Raw genomic sequence first — 22243 nt, 5'->3', positions numbered from 1 at the left:
GATAGTAAAATGGGACTTTTATTGATAGTGCGTAAGTGATAAATTGAATCAAAAAGTAACAGAAAATTTAGTTAGTTTGTGCCAAATGTTATAGCAAAATGGATTGAAAATGTTGATTAAATTAATTTAAAATTTTTTTATTATAAATTTAATTTTTTCAATTTAATTTAATTTAATTTTAATTTAATTTTTTTTTCAAATTTAATTTTTATTTTTAAAAGTTTTTTTATAATTTTTATGTTTAAATCAATTAAAAAATATTTTTAATAAAAAAATAAACATTTAAAAATTAAATATTATTTTTAAATATTTTAAAGATTTTTTTTAAATAAAAATTTAATTTTTAATCATTTTTATTTTTGATTTTTTTAATTAAAAAAATATTTTTTATTATTTTTGTTTTTAGAAATCTTTTAATAAATATTTTTTCTTAAATAATTTTAAAATAATTTTTAAATTAATTATAAAAAATAATTAAAATTAAATTTTAAATAAAAATTTTAAAAAATTAATAATAAAAAAATAATTCAAAATTAGTAAAATATTCGTCTCATTTTTAAAACAATATTAATTATTTTTAAATGAAAAAAAAAATATATATAACAAAAAAATCTGTCTTTAACAAATTCTTTTGAATTTTTGAAAAAACCATTTACAACCATTTATCAACAAATAACATATTTTCACTGCAGATAATGACTTTTCGACGTTTTTTTTTCCTTTTGTAAGCTTATCCTTCTGCCTTTGAACATTTTTTTCCTGTGATTTTTACAGATCAGATTTTAAATTGAAAAATATCCAATAACGAAACATATTTACATGAAAACGAACTTCTGTTCATGGAATCAGTAAATTGAAATGCCAAAAGATTGCATATACATTCTTAATATCGAATTCTGTCTATTCCCGAGAGTCAATTTTCGATGGAATTATCCAAAATGCACTTTTTTAAAAATGTATAAAATGTAAAATATTTCCGTACAAAAAAAAAATATTTCAGTTCAGCAAATTTTTGAGTCATCTTTTTTCCTTCAAAAAAAAAAAAAAAAAAAAAAAAAATAATTGAATTTTGTCATATGACATTTTCTCAGTCACACGAAAAAAAACGCATTGGGCGTTTATCTCTCACAAGTGAAGCTCACAAGAAAAATTAATTTATTTTTTCCGTTACAATATTTTTTGTGCTGCTTCCAACGCCTTACGGGAGAATAAATATTAAAAAATCCAAAAGAGGAAGCAGTACACTAATAGCTTTTTTCTCTTTTATTTTTCATATCTTTTGTGAATGAAATGTGAATTGAGTTGCATAAAATGTTTTCTTGAAAGATATTTATAAGACATGTGCGCCTCATTCCTTTTTCTTTGTATGCAACTTTTAATCTTATCTCGTGCGGAATCAAGCGACTATGGGATGAAAATTGCTCTCATGTTACATAATTCGAGTCAGTGAGAATTCTTGGGAACGTAAATTACATATTTTTCCTGAAATAGGAGAATTTTTCATTTATTTTCCATTTATATTGAAATCTCTTTCTCTTTCTTGAGTCATATTCCAAGTTTTATCACATTTTATTATTTTATTTAAAAAAAACTAAAGCGCATTTCAATTATAAAAAAATAAAATTAAACAAACCACGTGACCCAATTTTTAAAAAATTATTAAAATTATTTCAAAAAATACCTTGAATAATTTTAAAAACCACGTGACCAATTTTAAATAAAAAATCTCAAATAATTGCTTGAACTTTATCATTCGGCTTTTAAAATTTATCAATTAAATTCTTAAAGTTAGTCACGTGGTTTTTTCAAATTTTTGCCACGTGGTTTATTGATCATTTTTGAAATTTAAAAAAATATGTCACGTGGTTTGAAATTTGAAATGACAATAATAGAACGATGATTTTTTCATGAAAAAAAATAATAATAAAAATTCAAAGAGAAAATTGATGACCAGAGGAAACAAAATTCAATCACGCATAATGCAAATATGCGTCGTCGTCTTCAATTATTTCAAATGAAGGAAAAAAAGAAGAAAATCAAATGTCTTTCTCGGAGGGCACTTTTTCCGATAAAAGACAACTGTATCTTATATCAAAAGCAAAAAAATCGCCGGTTTTGTATTTCAAAGCATTTCAAATATTTTTTTCGTCCACGTTGAGAAGAAAATTAAATGCTTCGAAATCCTGCGAGAAAAATAAGAAATAGCGAAATGTAATAAAATCTTCTGACAAAGTGCAGGGAAAAAATGTACATTACAGGCTTGAAGGTTTGCAACATGCAAAACTATATTTTACCCATTTTAATTTGACAAGCTTTTTATTTTATTTTTTTTCCTTCATCCGAGAGAGAGAAAAGCGAAAAATTCTTAAAATAAATATTGAAGAAACGCACAAAAAATAAAATAATAAATTTTTCCGTCATTTTTCATTGCAGTAACAAAATTTATTCGCACTGGTACCGCTGATAAAAACGACTTTCCTTTGTACTTCGAGAAGGGAGCATACGAAACAGAGGTCGATGAAAATGCAGACATCAATCAAACGATTCTCACAGTTGCGGCCAGGAATCACGACGAGTGTAAGTACAACAAAAAAGAAATTTTAAATTAAACTTTTTTTCTGCTTTTAATTTTTGACTTGAGAAATTTTATCTGGAAAATGGTAATTTTTTGTGTGTGACGAGAACAGATTAATTTTGTAGCAAAACGCCAATCAGAGAAAGTTATTTTCGTGTAAAAAACAAAAATCTTTTTATTTAACAATTTTGTTACTAAAGAAAAGGGTAAACGGCTCATTGAGTTTTAAAAAGTCGCAAAAACAGATAATTGTAAAGAAGAGACGAGCACTGTTGATGGCAGTTTTAATTGATTTTTTTTTTTTTGTATTTAACGACGAGGAGGATGTCTTTTAAAATTTTCCATAAAAAAATATTTTAATTATTTCGTTAAAATAAATTAGATATTTTTAATTTTTCAATGAATAAAAATTAAAATAAAATTTCATATTTAAAAAAAATTAAATAATTTAAATTTTAATTAATTTTTTCAATGAATTATAAAAGAATTTAATGTTAAAAAATATATAAAACAAATTAATAAAAAAAATATATTTAAAAAATTAAATAATTTTTAACAAACTATATTTAAATAAAATTGAATATTTGAAAAACAATATTTTTAATTTTAATGAATTAATTGTTAAAAATTATTTTTTAATGAAACAAATTAATTCAAATTATTTTCGAAATAGTTCAATTATTCAAAAAAAAAATATTTAAAATAAATTTGTAAAAAAATATTTTGGGAATTAAATTCAATTTTTTAAGACAAAAATTCTATTTGGATAAATTCGATAAATTTGGATAATTTTAACATAAAGCTTTAAAAAAATAATTAGGTAATTATTAATTTATTTATTTAAAAAATAATTTAAGGAATTAAGCTGAATTAAATAAATTTGTTATTTAAAAATTTTTTAAATTATAAATATTAAAAAAATAATTAAAAAAATTAAATATTAAAAAAAATAGATTTTTTATTATTTTTTTAATATTTATAATTTAAAAAAATTTTAAATAAAAAATTTAATTAATTCAGCTTTATTTCTTAAATTATTTTTAAATAATTAAATAAATAATTAATTAATTTTTAATTCAATTAAAAAAATAAAAATTAAAAAATCCAATTTAAACGTTAAAAAATACAATTTAATGAACATTTTTAAAAAATAACAAGTCATCTCCACGTATTCCTTTCTCCATAAATTATCTTCTGCCCGACGATGTTTATTTTCCATGTTCACAAAAAAACTATTCGTTTTCTAAAATTACATCGTCATTCTCCCCCGTAATTTATTTAACTGATGCACATTTCCATGAATAATGAAAGTTTTCTTTTAAGTAATCATAAGAAATTGCATTGTTTTGCCAAGCACATCTCCTTCCTCCTTACTTATTACTCTCCAAAGTCGAAGACGACGACGATGGCAAAACATTCTGCTGCATATCAGTATGATTCAATTTATTTTATCTTACATTACATTTCAAATTTTAAAAAATGTAAAAAGACGAAGTCGTTCAGGAAAACCAAACAAACTGCAAGAAACGAAGATGGAAGAGAAGCAATAAAAACACACGCAAACACAGAGTAAACGAAGAAAATTGAAAATCTGAGGAGATTTTTATTGAAAATTATTTATTTGTCTCCCTTTTTTGTCGTATTTTGTGTCGTTTTCGGTCATTTTCTTCATTTTGCACAAGGAGATCGCTCTGAATAGCCTTAATTTTTCATGTTGGGAGCAAAGAACGACGACGACGAGACCACACAACACATTCGAAACCCGCACACCGATAAAATCCGGTTGTTGTTAAATGATTTGGAAAAGCATCGAGAGTGTCATGGACAGAAAAGTGTGCGAAAAACCACAATTTTCTTCCTTGCATGAAAAGCGTCGTCGTCGTCGTCGTCGTGGTTGTTGTTTGTATTGGAGATAAGTTTATTATTATTACTATTATTATTTTATATTTATTTACTCGGCGAAATGCTGAAGTTTGTTTAACATTTTCTGCGGTTCTCTAACTTTGTCGACTAACGAAGAGAGGAAAACTTGGATGTAATAACATTAAATCAGTTACAATTCAAACAAACAATCAATAATTTTTAATCTACTAATGCCTTGGAGAGAACGGGACTGAGGAAAATTGTTGGAGAAATGGAGAAGAACAAACAAGATTTTATGTTTTTCTTCATAATTTTAAGTGAATTTTTATGCAAAGTACTTTTTCCGTTGAACTGCCGAGAGAGATGTATCTAGGCCATTGCGAAAATATTTCAAGCAGATGAGGAAACACTTGTAAGAGAAAATTGTGCGAAATGTTCCTTGAAGTAATCCCTTGTCAAGATTTCAAGGCCAGAAATGTGTCTTTTCCTATTTTTTGTCTTAGCGGAAAATTATTTTTTATCGAAAAAATTTTTTGTAAGCGTATTTTTCTATTTTAAATGCTCAAAAACTTGAAAAGATACAAATTTTGAAATGCAATAACTCACGATTTATTTTAAAAATCTTCATATAGTCTTTTGAAAATTTTCATAGTAGGCTTTGAGAAGGTTTCTGTGCAAGAAAAATCGAGAAAATAACATGAAAAATCATGAAAATTGAAAATTCTTCTGTGTGATGTTTATTGCATACCTTCGAGGTATAAAATTAAATTTTTTTAAAAAATTAATTATTTTAATTTTTATTTTCTTCAAGAAATAAAAAAATTAAGAAAAAATATTTTGGTAGAACGAGTCCATTGAAAATTTTTCAAATTAAATTTTTGACACATTTTTTGATGAATTTCTTTTTTTAATTAGATCATTTTAAATATCTGCTTAAGACATATTTTTTCAAAAAATTTAACAAAGTGATTTTCATAAAAAAATATACCCTACAAACCCCCAACAAGCCTTTTCCAAATCCATTTTTCTCAGAAATTTTCAAAAAAAACCCTTGTTCAAAAAAACGTCAAAGCAGCTTCAGCTACGAAAGAAATCGCTGTAATTTTCGATTACATGGACCAGAACCCATATTATGCATAATAAATTTTGACCGTAATCTGTTCAGCAACAAAACAGAAGAGAACACAAAAAAACACACACTAATGACGTCGTTCTGGAGTAAATGTACCGTTTACTAAAATGAACAACAAACAACATTAGAAGACTTCTTCAGTCTTTTCTCATTTATTTTCATGTATTTTCATTTTTTTCTACTCCGTTCTTTTTCTTCTTCAGCTTCTGCTCTTGCATATAACTCATACTTTGAAACATGTATTTTTGATGATATTTTTTCATTCGACGAGCTGAACTGAAGTGAAAATCTAACGGGCGGTAGACAATCCGATTAGATTTTTTTTTATGCGCAAGTTGACCTACTATTGACAGAAAAGTCATAATGGCGTTTGTACAAAAAAATTATTAGAGCATAATTCTAAACGGCTTAAAGCATGGTTCTTGACGTTTGTTTTAAAGAGCTTACATAATTTAATCAAATTCACAGTTAACCTCGTGAGTGGCTTTTACTTAGCTAACGAGCATGAAAAACGCAAAAAAATTTTCAGTGTACATTTGAAAAAAAATTGTTGTAAACTAACGATTTATTTTTGCTTTGGTTGCATCTTTAAAGTTGAAACTTGAAATGCTTAATTAAAAAGAAAATAAAAGAAATTTTTCAAAATGGCGATCTGAAGATCTTGATCTGAGATCTGTAGATCTAACAAAAGATCTGATTGATAAATTTAAAAGATCAAGATCTAAACTGATCTTTATTAATATCATTTAAGATCAGTTTAGATCTTGATCTTTTTGTTTGAAGATTTTTGATCACTTGAGATCTGTTCTGATATGATCTAACAGATCGCATCAGATCAATAAAAAACAATTAAATTTAAAATCTAACCTCAAATCACAATTCTCTTTCAAATTATTACTGTTGATATTTTTTAAATTAAGATCTTTAAAAATTGTAAACATAACCTCAAAAATAATTTTATTTAAGATCTTTATTCAAAATTTACCTAACCTCAAATTTCTTAAATATATAATACTTGAGAATTTACATTTTCTAACAATTGAAACCACTTTTTCGATTAAACAAGAAGTATATAATTTTGTATCAAGCTTCAAACTTCTATTTATCCAACTCTTGTTTAAAAATTAATTATATTTGAAATGCACAACTTTGAAGAACTCATTTCAATCCACATCAAATTACAATCGCACAAAACAGGAGACGCATACTTTTCATTAGCATAACTTTTTTACGTAATCTACAATAAAATAATAGCAAAATAAAATAAAATAACAAAGTTAGTAAAACTCGGTAATAATAATATAATAACGATAACGAATTGCACGACAACCGCACAGAAAATTCTCACAAAATAAGATTGATATAACAAAACACAACAAAACATTTTTCCTGTATCTCTACTTCAACTTACGGATAAAATCAGACGACAAATCTCCCTAAGGTGACACAAATCTTGGAGTGAGATGTGATAGCGAAGAGTTACGTGTTGGTATGACAATTTATTTCAATTACACTAGTTTATAAAATAAATTTTAAAATAAAACAACTTGACTCGATTTTCATCTCAACACGAGCGAGAGTAGAGAAAGGCGGAGAAAATCGTGACATCCGAGAAATTACTGATATTAATGCGGCAAAGTAAAGTAATAATGATGGATTATTTAATTAAAGCGAATTATTTTAATAGTAAATTCATGTTGACTTTATAGAATAAAATATTTATGACTTTCGTACATTTTATTTTCTGCATATATGAACTTTTATGCGTAGAATGTAGATGATATTTACATTTCTGATGTCAATAAAATAATATTTGCTAAAAAAAAAATGTTATTATAAAATAAAATTGGAAAAAAATCGTATGTTGAAGTATTTACATCAAAATAAACATATTTTTTTTTTGACAAAAAAAAAATTAAATTAAAAAATATGTGAATTCTATAAAAATTGTCAACAACGGATTCCTCGAAAAAATTTTGCCAAAATAAAAATTTATTGATAACTCTTTTGAGATATTTTTATAAAGAATTTCTATATTTTTCATTTAATAAAAATGAAATTCTTGATTTTATCAAATATTTTAACAAATTCATTGATAAAATTTCTATAAATAAAAGGATTTCCTGAAATTTCGTTCATTTAGATGATAATGAAGGAAACCACAAATAAAATTTATATTTTGTTAATAAAACTGAATAATAAAATATAATTACTCATAATTCGATTTATCTTATTTTTGTGGCGAAAACTTGAACATCTGTGCGTTTTATGAAAAATTTCCCACGATTTGAAATGGAAAATAAATTTATTTTTATTTGTAGAAGGAAAATATCAAGAAAAATAAATTTATAAGAAATTTTTGATGAAATAAAATAAAATTTAAAAAAAGATATTTATTTTTAAAATAAATAAAAAAAATAATATTAAAAAATGATAAAATTAAATTTAAAAAAAAAATTATTTTTTAAATTCAATAAATTCGAAATAAATTTAAAAAAAATTGATAAAATTAAAATAAAAAAAAAATAATTAAATAAATAAATTAAATAATAAATTAAAACTATTATTTTTAAATAAATTTTAAATTTAATTAAATTAATTAATAAAATAATTTTATTTATAAAAAATTTAATTTAATAAAATTTACTTAAAATTGAACTTAAATTCAAAAAATTAAAATAAAAAATTGATAAAATTAAAATTAATATTTTAAATTAAAAAAAAATTAAATTATTTTTTTTTTATTTAAACTAAAAAAATTAAATTAAAATAAAAAAAAGCATTTTTTTAATTAAATTATTTAATTTAAATTCAAATAATTTAATTTAAATATTTTAATTTTTAATATTGAATAAAAATAACAAATGGAGACTTCTGGTTATTGACTAAAACCATTAAAAAAACTGAATTTCTTGTTATTTTTATGACATGATAAACATTTTTCTCAATATAATATTGACAATAACACCGAAGGCAACATTAGAAGCACTTTTAATAAAACTTTTTGCAGTATTTTTTTTTCCTGCTTCGTACATTTATAATATTTTTTTTTGTGCAATATATATTGATATATATATGAATATTTGTTTTCCTTGCAAGCCATAAATAAACGAGGCAATTTTTCAAACAAAAATACTAACTCGAAACAAATAAACAGATAAAATTGGCACAAACATCCATCCATCCCACACACATGGCTTTGGGTGCAATTTTTGATATGATATTTTTTTATTATTTTTTTTTTCTCTCCTAAAAAGGATGCGGTTTGTTTGTGTGAGTATTTTTTCATATTAAAAAACTTTTATAGGCTTTTAGCGATAACTAGCAAACATATCTGCTTTTCCTTGGAAGCGATACAATTTTTTTTTGATCCGATTTTAATAACTTGAAGTAAAAGTACTGCAGAAATTGTCGAACAAATATTGACGAAAATGTTTCCTTGCAAGTAAATTTTCGAGAGAATAAACGCACGAAAATTGCATTTCCGGAAGCAGATTTTATGCTCTATTTGCCATGAATGGAATTGGTTTCAAGTTTTCAATAAAGCAAATATATTTTTTGGGTGTCCTTCGGATATTTTTTGTGCTTTGTCGAGGAGATTCACAACGAAAGAATAAACGATGACAAATCAATAAATTTTCATATAGGAAAAAAAAGTTTTGTTCGAGTTAGTTGACTTCAGCAATTTCGACGAAAAGTAAAATGAATTGGAAAACATAAATTTATTTTTTGTGTCAACACTCTTAGTTGGTATTGGCTGGTAGATAGAAAAACTCGCGACGAGTATTTAAATTTATAGAAAGTTGTCGTTAGAAAAATAACGAATAAGCATTTTCAAACCACGTGACCTGAACTATTAAATTTATCAAGTTTTATAATTTTTTCAGAATCTTGAAGTTTTTTTAACGAAATATTCTGGAAAAAGTTAACCACGTGACCTATTTTTACTATTTTATTGAGCCCTGAAAACATTTTGAGCTTTATATATTACAAATATTAAACCACGTGACTTGATCTTTCATATTTATGAATTTTTGTCCCATTTCACATTCTAAATTTTTATCCCAATGCAAATTTTAGAAATTTTTAACACGTGACAGATATTAAAATTTTGCCCAAGGCACATTTTATTTTTTTTTTTTCAAATTTTCAGTTGAAATTTAACCACGTGACTAACGACAGACTCAAATTTCTGCATAAAACCACATTTTTTCTTCGAAATGCGGTAAGAAAATCGCAGAACAAAAGAGAAAATCGAGAGAAGGAGAGAGAGTTAATTAACAAACGAATAAATCTAAAGCTTTTCCTCTGTACAATATTTGTTCAAACACCGCCGAGCTACAGAGGTAACGACGAAAGTAGCTACTAAATTTATTATAATCAAAAGAATTACTTGCTTCTTTTTTTTAATGGCATTCGTTGTTGTTAGACAGGAAGTTGTAACTCTTCATTTGCACAAACCAAACGACGACGACAAAGCCCGGATGTTAATCATGCAGATTATTTCCTGTCTAATTGTTGGAACTTGTGTGTGCGCCTTAATACCTTGATTCATGTAAAAATCAAAGTAATCTAATCCCTCTGGATTTATCGAGTAAATTAATTGTTCGTTGCCGTTCGACTTTCACGCAAGCATGACTAATTTTTTCCGTCATCTCATCCGAAACTTTTGATAGTGCGATAGTGAGCTTCTTCGTCGTAGTTTTAATCAATCGCTTACATTATCTCATTACAAAAACATTCAGTGTGTGGCATGAAGAAAATAAAAGAGGGAACATATTTTGTGTGTAATCGCTAAAATTCGTTACATGAGGATACATTGTCAAGCATAAAATTAAACAATGAACAAAGCTGAGGGAGAATATATACAAATTGCCTATATTTCCGATACACTTAATAATCATTAAAAGAGAAAAATGATCATATCAACAGCAGTGACGGAAGTTTTAAGTTTCGTTCATGTGTAAAAATTAAAATTGTTATTAATAAAAACATTAAATTAAAAAAATTAAAAAAAAAAATTATTTAAAAAAATTAAAAATTAAAATTTATTATTTTTAATTTTTTTTTATTATAATCAAAATTTTATTAATTAAAAAAAATCTTAAATTAATGTAAAATTAATTTTTTAAAAAAATTCAACATTTTAGTCAAAAAATTATTTAAAAAAATATTTTTTTAAAAAAATTTAATTTTTAATTTTTAAAAAATATTTTTAATTTATTTTATTTAATTTTTTTTATTATTTGGATAATTTTTTTGAACAGATCTTTTTCAAAGAATTTTAAAAATTAAATAAAATTATTTTATTTTAAAAAAGAATTTTAAAAATTATTAAAATTAAATAAAAAATATTTATTATTTAAAAATATTTATTTATTTAAAAATTATTTTATTTTTTTTTAAATTAAATAAAAAATTAATAAAATAAAATAAATAAAATATAAAATATAATATAAAATAAAATATAATAAAAAAAAAATTAAAATTAAATTAAAAAAAATTAAATAAAATAAATATTGACTAAAACTAATTTTATTTTAAAAATTATTTCAAAATAATTTTTTTTAATAAAAATATTTTTTTTAATATAAGAATATTTTTTTTATTACTTTCAAATTATCTTATAAAAAGACACAAAAATTTGTCCCCTTTTACTCAACAACTCTGCATCGATAACATCTTTTGTTGCCTCCATCGTTTATTTTATCGTGGATTACACATTATTTTTCCCTTTTCCTGATTAAAATCCATTAAAAACCATGGTAATCGTCATAAATAGAGTTAAAAGAGGGATTTTATAATAACGATATCAGATTATTGCTTCTTTCGTTCCATTGTTTCTCCGTTTTTCGATCAAAGTCACAAAGGGAAATTTCTCTTGAGACAAAAAAAAATAGATTCGAGGTAAAATAAATAAAATTTTCGTCACTTTTTATGTCCGTTTAATCAATTTGAACAACTTTCACCCGAAAAATCGCGAACTCGTCAGATTTATTTATAACCCAAACGTAATAAAATGTTAAATAACTCAAGTTGACTTGAAGAGTAAATAATCTTCATTAAGTTTTGGTATTTCCCTCCGTTGTATTTATTTCGGTTCAGTGGTTTCAATTTAAGTTACTCGGCGCGCTCGACATTTTATTTTTACGCGAAAATAATGATGACAGAAATTTATTTGGATTAAAGAAGAAGCGAACGAGAGACAATAACGCACAAAAAAAGACGATTTTTTTTCTTCATTGATACACAAAGAACGGAAAGCATTGAAAATTATGAGGCAATAAATGACAAACAAACAAAGTTCTTTTTAGCGAAAAAGTCATGAAAACAAAATCCAGCGAAGTAAATTAAATTAAACGGATCCGCTGACTTGAATTTCCTCCAGGTTGTCATTTTATCGGGAAGAATTTCACACTTCACGGAGCAAATAAAGGAGAAAACTTTTGGTCCCGAAACTAGTTTGCTCAAAAATGCGTTACGTAACGTCTTTTTACATAATCTTGTTGTTCAATCAGGGATTAGTTGGAGAAACTAATGATGCGATATATTTAATCTGTTCGTTTTTTTTTTCTGTCGCTCGTTAAGGGAGAGATTTAGTTTTTTTTTTATTTGAATTGTTTCTGATGAGATTCTGACTTTAAACGTAAATCCCTGAAAGAAAAAAAAACAAAGAAAATTATAGAGAAACAATGCGATGCGTGTTAAGGGACAACATGCCCAATGTCAAGTGAGGCGTAAAATAGCTACCAAATAATGGGAGATAAAAAAAAATATTGAGGCAATGTAACGGAATTCAAGTGAGTGATGAAAAAGAGATTTTTAACTGTATTTCTGAGAAGGATTTATATTGAAAAGTTTTATTTTGAAAGTCGAGAAAATTGTGGAAAATTTGAGGAAATTTTTAAAAATTTTCCACATTTTCATGAAAAAGAATATTAAAAGTAGAGACTTAAAAACTATTTTATTTTATTTAATACGAATTAAATTCTACGATATTTCAAATAAAAAATAAATTTATAAAAATTTATACATATAAAAAATATATTTTAAAATTAAAATAAAAAATTAAATAACAATTAAATTTTTTATTTTAAAAAAAAATTTTTTATTTTTTTTAAAATTTTTTAATTTTTAAGATTAATTTTTAAGTAATAAAAAATTTTTAAATTTATATTTTTTCAAAAAATAAATTTAAAATTTTTAAAAATAAAAAATTAACAAATTAAAAAAAAAGTTTTTAATTTAAAATTAATAAAAAATTATTATTTTTATTAATTTTTTATTTAATTATTATTTAATTATTAAAATTAATTTTTATTATTTAAATTATTTATTATTTTATAAAATTTAAATTAAATATTATTTATTTTTATTTTATAATTAATATTTTAAAAATAGAAAAAATCAATTTTTTATTAAATTTAAAAAAATTAAGAAAATTTAAAAAATAATCATTATTTTTATAAAAAAAATAAATTCAAGAAAAATGAGTCTTAAAAAGTAGAAGAGAATCAATGAAAATGCGAAAACCCAAAAAAATTGCCAAAATCGATCTACTCCATCCCAAATAAAATACACAATTCAATTAAATTTTCGTTGTTCTGGCAACTCTTAACAACCATCATTAAGCCTCTCCCCTTCTCATTTCATCGCGCAAAAACAAAAATAAATTAATTATTTTTATTAATTCTGGGAGTCGTGTCAAAGCTCCATCATTTTGTTAATTTTTTTCGCACTTGTGGATGATAATAAATAACATTGGAGAAAAACGAGCGCGGAACAAAAGCGGGAGCAACTTATTGAACCGAAATTTCATCACAACATTTATCAGATAAATTAGAAGAAAACTTATGCAATAAAAACTTTTTCCATCAGCCAAGCACAAGCTTCTTCCTCCGTTCGGCGTAATTGTTCTTCGTCTTCGTCTTGTTGCTCGGCGCTACATTTACATGAAAGGAAAGCCCATCCATAATATGACTTTTTTCATCCGAAATAAATAAATAAAGTGTATAATAAAGTTCTCTCGTTGGTGCATCCCGTCATTTATTATACATAATAAAATATGTTTCACAAATAATAAAATGGATTATTTTATGATTATTGAGGTCGTTATTTTATTATCGGTGGTTACTCCGAACGACTATTGCGCCGAAACACGAGCAAAGGGTGAGAATTTAATGAGGTTGATTGATGAAATAAAACTTTTTTTTTCTGAGAACTTTTTTCTTTTTTGTAAAAGTGCGAAAAAAATGGAGACGCCTCGTTTATTACTGCGACGAGTTTGATATTCGGAACACGTGGCGCAGTAACACGATAAATAATTAGCTTAATAAAAATGAAATAAAGTCCAGAACTTTTTGTGGATTTTTTTTTGCACCTGAATTTATATCCGTTATGTCTCGGAATCCTCAAAAAAAAATGAAACAACTTTGTTAACGGAAAAAAATAACAAACGACATGTTGTTAAATGAAAGGACAAAGAAAAACACAAACAAACAACACAAAAAAGGGCATGAAAAAAAAGTAATTAACTTCAGGTGCTTTTTTGTGTTGGGTACATATTTTTCTGTCATTGCATTGTTTAATGGGGGAAGTTCAGTTTTTTTTGTTGATTTGTTTTTAATGTTTATAAAAATTAAAAGTCGTCGGTTTTTTATTAAAAAAAAAAAAACAAAATGTTATTTTAAATATTTTTTTTATCAACTTTTAAAAAAATTAAAAAAAAAATTATGAAAATTTGAATTAAAATATTTATTTAATTAAAAAAAAAATAATAATAAATTTTTTTGATCACTTTTATAATAAAATAAATTAATTAATAAATAAATTAAAAAATAATTAAAAAAATTTAATAAATTTTAATTTTTAAAAAATTTTTTTTAAATTTTTTTTTTTTCAATTTTTTAAATTTATTTTTTTTTATTAAATAAAAAATTATATAAATTACAAAACTTGAAAAATTTATGTTAAAATTTTATGTTTAAGTGTTTTTTTAATTTTTTTATAAATTTACGTGAAAAATGAAATAATTAAATTTTATTTTAATTCAATAAAAAAAAAATATTAATTAAATAAAATAAGTATTAATAAAAATTAATTAAAGGAAATTAAATTAAATAAAAAATAATTATTTTTTGAAAAATTTATCTAAAGAGATCATTTTCAACAAATTTAATTTAAAAACCTTTTAAAACCCTTTTTATTAAATTAATAAATTTGCTAAAAATAATAAATTAAAAACTTTTTATACAAAAATTATAATTTTACAAAAAAAAAGTCCCAGTTGGGCATTTAAAAGCAAAAATTATTTATCTAATAATAAAAAAATAAAAATATCTCGTTAGCAGACATTTTTGTCAATTTACTCCTTTTTCTTCTTTGACAAACTCATTATCCGTCGCAACAAACCCTTTTCTCTCCCTTTCTCGTGTCTGTCCCAAGCATTTCATCTCAAAAACAAACACGAAACTTTTTATTATTTGTTCGCGAACAGTAAAAATTTTCCATTTTTTTTATGTCAGTAAAACTTTGCAATTGCTGAACTTGTTTAAAATAATCTTGTCTTACATCCCAAATCACGTCCCTAAATAGTTTATTTTTTCTCGAGCAGAAGTTAAGTTGTTCTTGGCAGATCGAGAAAGAAATTGTGAGAGTTTTCTTTTTGCGTTTAATAAAATACTTGTAAAAAAATTTGTCTTGTTCGAGGCTTTTTTATGTCTTGCTCGACTCTTTTTTTTTCTTTTCTCGTACAAAAAGTTAACAAAACAAGTGCAATTGCAATTTTTGTGTCTGTCGAGACGAGAAAACGGGGACTTGTCTCCAGATATTTTTTTTTTCGAATGTTGTCGCCTTTGGTGCATGCTACAATTAACATGCACGAATGTGGAAATAAAATGATTTTATGTTCAAAAAAAAAAAAGTTTTTTGTTACAAAGAAAAAAAAACATAAAACGGGCGGGTGTTAACATCATTTGTACTTTTTCAAGCTTGTTTCCAGTAAAAATGTGTTTTTTGTGTGGAAAAAAGCGAATAATAGGGTTAAAAGATGTTGTGTTAGTTCTTGGCAGTTACTTTTATTACAGCCACAAAAATAAGTTTTTGTAAAAGAATATTATTGGTTTTGTATTTTTTTTTTTTTTGTGGAACATGTTGTCGAGAAAATTCTAAGTAATAATTAATATTTTAATGTTTTTGGTAATGTTTGTTAATAGTTGAAGGACAATTTTTTGTTGTTTCTTGAATTTTCGATAAAATAAACTGTCTGGATTTTTTTTTGTTGATAAAACGAAAGCCGTAGAAATTTTGATTTTAATTCCAAGAAGCCTAATATTACTTTTGGATAAAAGTTTTAGATGTAATTAAAAAAGTTTTTAACTCAGACCAATCAATAAACTTTAATTTTTTATTTTTTATTTACAATTTTTTGACAAAAAAAAACATTAATATTCTTTCTTAAAATTTTTTTTTAAAAATTAAGTTAAAAATATTTATTTTTTTTATTTCTCCCTCGTGAAAACCTTCATTGGACAAAAAATGAAAATTAATAATTAATTAAAAATTATTTATTTAATTTAATTTTTTTAACTATTATTTTTTATTAAAATAATTAAATTATTAAAAAATAATTAAAATTTTTAATAAAATTATTTCAAATAATTTTTTATTAAATTCTTGAAAATTTCTCCATCACAAGCCCTCTCAATGATAAACTCCTTTCATTGTTTTAATGAAAAAACAAAGTTACACACACACACATTGATAAATTACATTTACGACCCTCATTTGGCAAAATCAATACACCTCTATGACATTTGCTGGAAATTCTCCTCGAAATACATGAATTTCATTTGAGATATAACACAAATTATCCAACATTTATCTCCAACCCAAATATTTGTTCAGTCAGGAGGAAGAAGATTAACAGACTGAAAATAAGTGAAAATCAATTGCCAAATACACTCTCTCGTACCCACGTGCATGTAAAATAATCAGAAACAATCGAAAATGTTGTAACCGAATGTGTGCGGGGAGAACAAATACACCCAAATTGTATTACATTTGATCAAATAATAAAATATTATTGTTACGCAAATACAAATGGGATAAATGAATGTTCTTCTTCCTTGTCGCCATTTATATAGGTCGTACTGAGTGTTTGTTTAATTTTTCATCTATTTTTAAAATTTTCAATTTATTTATTATTTTTTCAAATAAAAAAAAAATTATTTAAATATTCGTTTTTTATAAGATTTATTTTAAATTTTGTTCTTTAATTATTTAAAAATAAATTATTAATTAATTAATTATTAATTTATTAAATTTCTTAAAATATTTTTTTAAAATTTATTTATTTATTTTTTTTTATTTAAATAATGTTGAAAAAAATATGTTATTTTTAAAACAATTTTAAAATTAATTTGTCTAATTTTTATTAGCCCTTTTATTTAATGATTTTGAAAATTTTTATATTTAAAAAAAAAATATTTAAAAAATAAAATAAAATAAAAATAATAATCAAATTTTATTTATTTTAAAATTATTTTATTTTAATTATTTTTTAATTCAATATTAAAAATAAATAAAAAATAATTAATTGAATTACGAAATGATTTTTAAAAAATTAATATAATAAAAATATATTAAAAAATAATAATTAAAAATAAAAAAAAAATAAAAATAAAATATAAAATTCAAATTTTTAATTTAAAAAAAAAAATAAAAAAAATGAAAAAAAAAACTGATAAAACGCACAGTATTTAGATATTGATTACATAAAAAATAATCCATTGACATTACCTTACATAATACCTACCAACAGCTCCAAGCTAAGTCTGGCATGTCACAAAATCAATTTTTCTTCTTCTCCAACGGCAAATTAGAACTTTCCTATCTCTCTTGACGACGACGTCGACGACGAGCGATCTGTGTGAATTACTTTAAATGCTTTGCTAATGTGTATTTGATTGGATAGAAAATTATAACGTGTGTTATGCAAACACCCTTGATGACGATAGAAAAAGAGATTATTCGCAAACATGTCTGTCTGTTTACTTGACTTGACAGTTGTTTGTCCTCCGAGGTGACATGCGAATGTTTTGTGTCACGTGTTTCTGAGCGAATATTAATTTTTTTTTATTTTTGCGTTATCTCTTGTTTGCTTGTCGCAACGCCATTAAAAATTCCTGAAATGAATTTGTTCGTTAGAGACAAGCAGCAGGCAACGCCTCCAACTAAGGAGATTTATCGGTTGGACGTGAAGGTTTTTTTTCTCTTCGTTGCTTTTTTGCTTTCTTTCGTGTTTGATTTTTGCAAACAGCAAAAATTAAGAGGAGGAAAAGTTATTTTTTTAAAACCGAGAACAAATTTTTAATCTCTTTTCAATGTTTTTCGGTGTGAAGAGATTTATTGGAAATGAAAAATCAAAGTAAGAAGATTTAAAATTTTTAACGAAATGCATTTTTACGTCAGGCGTAAGAAAATTTATGATGAGTTTTTAGTTAAAGCTTTTATTGAAGCATGAAGAAAAATTTTCTATTTAAAGTAATTTTTGACTTGAAATGGACTTTGTGTTGACTTTTTAGCTTTAAAATTGTTCTATAAAAAAATTCTTATTTTATTATTTTTTATTAAAAATTGTTTTTTCCTTTCTTAAAAATGTTTGGTATCAATGTGTGAATTTAATGTTTTTAAACTAATAAGAAGCAATTTTAGAAAAAAATTAAAAAATTTTTCAATAAAAAAAATTTTCAAATAATTTTAAAAATTAAAAAAAAATAAAATTAATATATTTGGTTAGCAAATTAGTATAAAAATAATTAAAAATATAAAAATGTGAAAAAAAAAAATTTCTTGAATAATTAAGTTTGTTAAAAAAATAATTATTTTTTTAAATTTATTTCAAACAAAAAAAAAAAAAAATAAAAATAAATAAATAAAAATTTGACAAAAATAATTAATTAAAATAAAATTAATTTAAATATAATTTAAAATTTAAATTAAATTTTATTTTTTTAAATATAATCTTAAAATTTTACAAAAAAAAAATAAATAAAAAAAATATCAATCAAATCAATTACTTCAATTTCCATAAAGGTCGCTAAAAACCTTTGTCTTGTTATAAGTTTATCCTCACTTCCTACCTTGCGTTATTCTAATCATTATTATTATTGTTTATTGTTTTTTCCGCTCCTTTTTTCACTCACTAAAAATACCTTTTTCATAGCCAAACACGCAACTAATCCTCGTTGGAATTTTGATTGGACCTTTTTTTTCCTTTTAGTATAAATCATGGAATTTAAAAACGTGAGTTTTCTATCAAGAAAAAAAAAACACGACACGTGTGTCCGGAAAAACCCATAAAATCCGCAAAAACTACCTTGAAATATTTTCATTTTTGTGGATTATTAAATGGGTTCACTTCGTTTGGAAATTAATCAAGACGTTTTTTATTTTATTCTGAGATCATCCGCAAAAAAAAGTTAGAAGAGCTATTTAAACAATTTTGTTTTTTTTCTGCTGCGAGAATCGAATGAATGAAATATGTCTCCATTATTGAGACTTCTTTATCGCTTAAACGCTAACGCATAATGACATCTTATCTATCATGACACTTATTCTTCTTGGCTGCTGCTTGCTGTTTATGCATTCCAAGATAATTTTTCATCTTCCTCCATTCTTATTATGTTGTTATTATTGCCATCTCTCACTCACTCACTCGATGTCTCGGGAAGCAAAGAAAAGCAATACTTCTTTGCATTGTCGGGTGATAAGAAAAATGTACTTGGATTTAGAAAAAAATAATAAAAATAAAAAAAAAATCATGAATAATAAAATATAAAAATTTTCGAAAATTTGAAATTTAATTTCGAAAATAAAAAAAATTTTTGAAATTAAATTCAAATTTTCGAAAATTTTATTTTTTATGATTTTTTTTTTATTTTTTAAATATTATTATTTTTATATATTTATTTAATTTTTTTTCAGATTATAAAAATATGAAAATCAAATTCTAAATATATTATTATTTATTTGAAAATTTTTCGAATATAAATATTTATTTATATTTTATTTGATTAATTTTTAAAACTTAATCAAAACAAAAATAAGTAAATTAATATATCAAAAATATTAAAAAAAAAAATAAATTATTTTTGTCAATACGAAAAAATTTTTAAAATTTTAAATATCTTTAATTTTTTTTTCTTTCGAAATTCAGAAAAATTATTATTTATTTATTCAAAATATAATTTTATAAAAATTTTAAATATGTTTAAATTGTTAACAAACGTAAAACAAGTTGTTTAAAAAATAAAAAAAAAATATTGAAATAAAATTAAAAAAATATATTAAATTTTTTTTTTAAACAAAATTTTTTGAAAAATATTTTTTTTTTTTTTTAAATAAAAAAAAAATCCAAATGCACTAAAAAAACAGCTAAACAAAAATAGAACGATAGGATAATGATGCACTAAACAACAAAAAAGACGCGCAAGATAGCTGAAGACTGATGCTAAGCTTTCACAGAAATAATGTGCATCATCATGGCTGCACTGAGCGACACACATATTTTTATCATCAATTTCAATTTGCTCCCCATTCAAACAACAATAACAACAAAATGAACGAAATCCTTATCTATGCACTGCAACGGAAAAGAAGTTTGCCAACAATGGGAGAAAAAAATACGTTGCCATGATGAGTATCAGATGCAAAAGATCAGCTTCATTTGCAAAGATAATGACATTGTTGCATTTTTATTTCGTTGCGAATTTTCCATCTGAGCCACTTTATATTCAAATTAAATTAAATTTCATACAAAATGGAGGCAAATTGAGTGAAAATGACGAGCGCTCCATTAATTCCGATCTTTTGCGTTGAAAAATTTCACCTAAGGTAAAAATATTTTTAGCAATTTCCCTCCCGTCAGCATCATTAATATGTCAAATACCGTTAATTTATCATAAATAATTATTTTAAATGCCATGACCCTCCCACATTTTGCAAGCGCCCATGTAGTAAATAATAATTATGTGCGAGTGCAAACCACAAAATTCGCGACTGAAAGCGAGACTGTTGTGTAAATATTGTACAAACAAATTAACATTGTAGGGCACTTAATTATTAATATTTCCGACAGAGTGTGAGCCACATTTTGATTAACGCAAAAATATTTTTGGTTTTTCTCGGAGATTCCATTTTGTGGTTGCGACAAAGGATGACATTGATTTTATCGAGTGAATTGCAAAATTTCAGAGACGATGAGGTGACAACTTCGTTCAAGTGTGCGTTGATTGAAAAGTGTCATCAAGCATGCAATTTAATATTAATGATTAAGCAAATAAACAAGATTAAATGCGAACTGCTTAATGAGTTAATGTGTTTCTGCTTGACCGGATCTTATTACAAATTAGCATTAAATGGAGTGAGAGAAGTTACTTGCTCTTGTGATGTTTCAAAATGAAAGAAAAATTAGAAAATAGTTATGATTTTTAATAAAAATTATTATTTTTTTTTCAATAAAATAAATTTAAAAAATAAATAATTTAATTTAAATAATTAATCGAAACTTTAAAAAAATATTCAAAAATTATTTTTATACTCTTTGATTAATTTATTTATTTTTTATTTATTTTCCTTCTTATTTATTTATTTTTAGTTTTTTTTAATTCAAAATAAATCAATATTTTTTTTAAATAAATATTTTATTAATTATTTTTATTTTAATAATATTTTTATTGAAAATATTCAAAAATATTAATTTATTTTGAATTAAAAATTTATTTTTAAAAATTAAAAAAAAAAATTAAATAAAATAGATACCTAAATAAATAAAAAATATAAAAATAATTTTTTTTATTTATTAAAATTTTTAATATTTTTTAAAATTTATTATAATTATTTATGAAATTTTCAAATAAATATTTTCTAAAAAGTTTATTTAAAGTTTTATTTTATATTTATAATTAAATTTTCATCATAAATTAATGAAAATTTTTATTTTTTTTTATATTTATATTTTTTTCAAAAAACTAATAATAAATAAAAAATTAAAATAAATATTGTTTTATAAAATTTTGTGAACAATTTAAAAATTTATTTTTTTAATCAATATTAAATTTTATTTTTATAGAATCAATTAATTTAAAATCAACGTTTAATTAAATTTAATAAAAATTTATAATATTTCAATATGAATTTGTAATTTAAAATTTATTTTTGAACAAAAGTATTAATTTTTAAGCCTTTTCAAGCTAACAAATTAAAAAAATGCTAAAAATAAATTTCGAAAAAATTCCATTTATAACAATTCCGGCTCAACACTCATTTACGCAAAATAATAAAAATATAAACACAACGCCATCAGAGGTAATAATCTCATTTGCGTCGACTGCCTGTCAGAAAAACAACGAAACATCATCATCACACAATGCTCGTATACTGCTTTTATGTGTTCATAGCATGAATTAAAATATTAATTTATCATTTTTTGTTTGCATCGACAACAATAATAATTATTCCGCGCAACAGCATTTCAGAAATTCGCTAAAAAAGTAATGAAAAATTATTGATTTTATCATATTTCTTGTCGATTTTTTTTTTGTTTTAAATTATTTTTTTAATCATGGCTGTAATTAATAATTTTTATGAAAATGTTTTTGTTTGAACAGCTT

The 22243-nt window shown here is 23.1% G+C and overlaps 1 protein-coding gene across 2 annotated transcripts in view; it reads left to right on the top strand.

The window, feature by feature from the left end:
• Positions 1-22243, top strand: part of LOC134830653 (neural-cadherin-like) — a 165737-nt gene that overhangs the window by 124352 nt on the left and 19142 nt on the right. For both annotated transcript variants that reach the window (XM_063844203.1, XM_063844202.1), the window contains exon 5: positions 2434-2577. In XM_063844203.1, coding sequence (XP_063700273.1) covers positions 2434-2577 — 144 coding nt within the window. The remainder of the gene's footprint in view (positions 1-2433; positions 2578-22243) is intronic.

Source organism: Culicoides brevitarsis, chromosome 2 (assembly GCF_036172545.1).
Source record: "Culicoides brevitarsis isolate CSIRO-B50_1 chromosome 2, AGI_CSIRO_Cbre_v1, whole genome shotgun sequence".
Lineage (NCBI taxonomy): Eukaryota > Metazoa > Arthropoda > Insecta > Diptera > Ceratopogonidae > Culicoides > Culicoides brevitarsis.
Note: the sequence above shows the minus strand (reverse complement) of the source record. Positions and strands in the feature narration are given on the sequence as shown.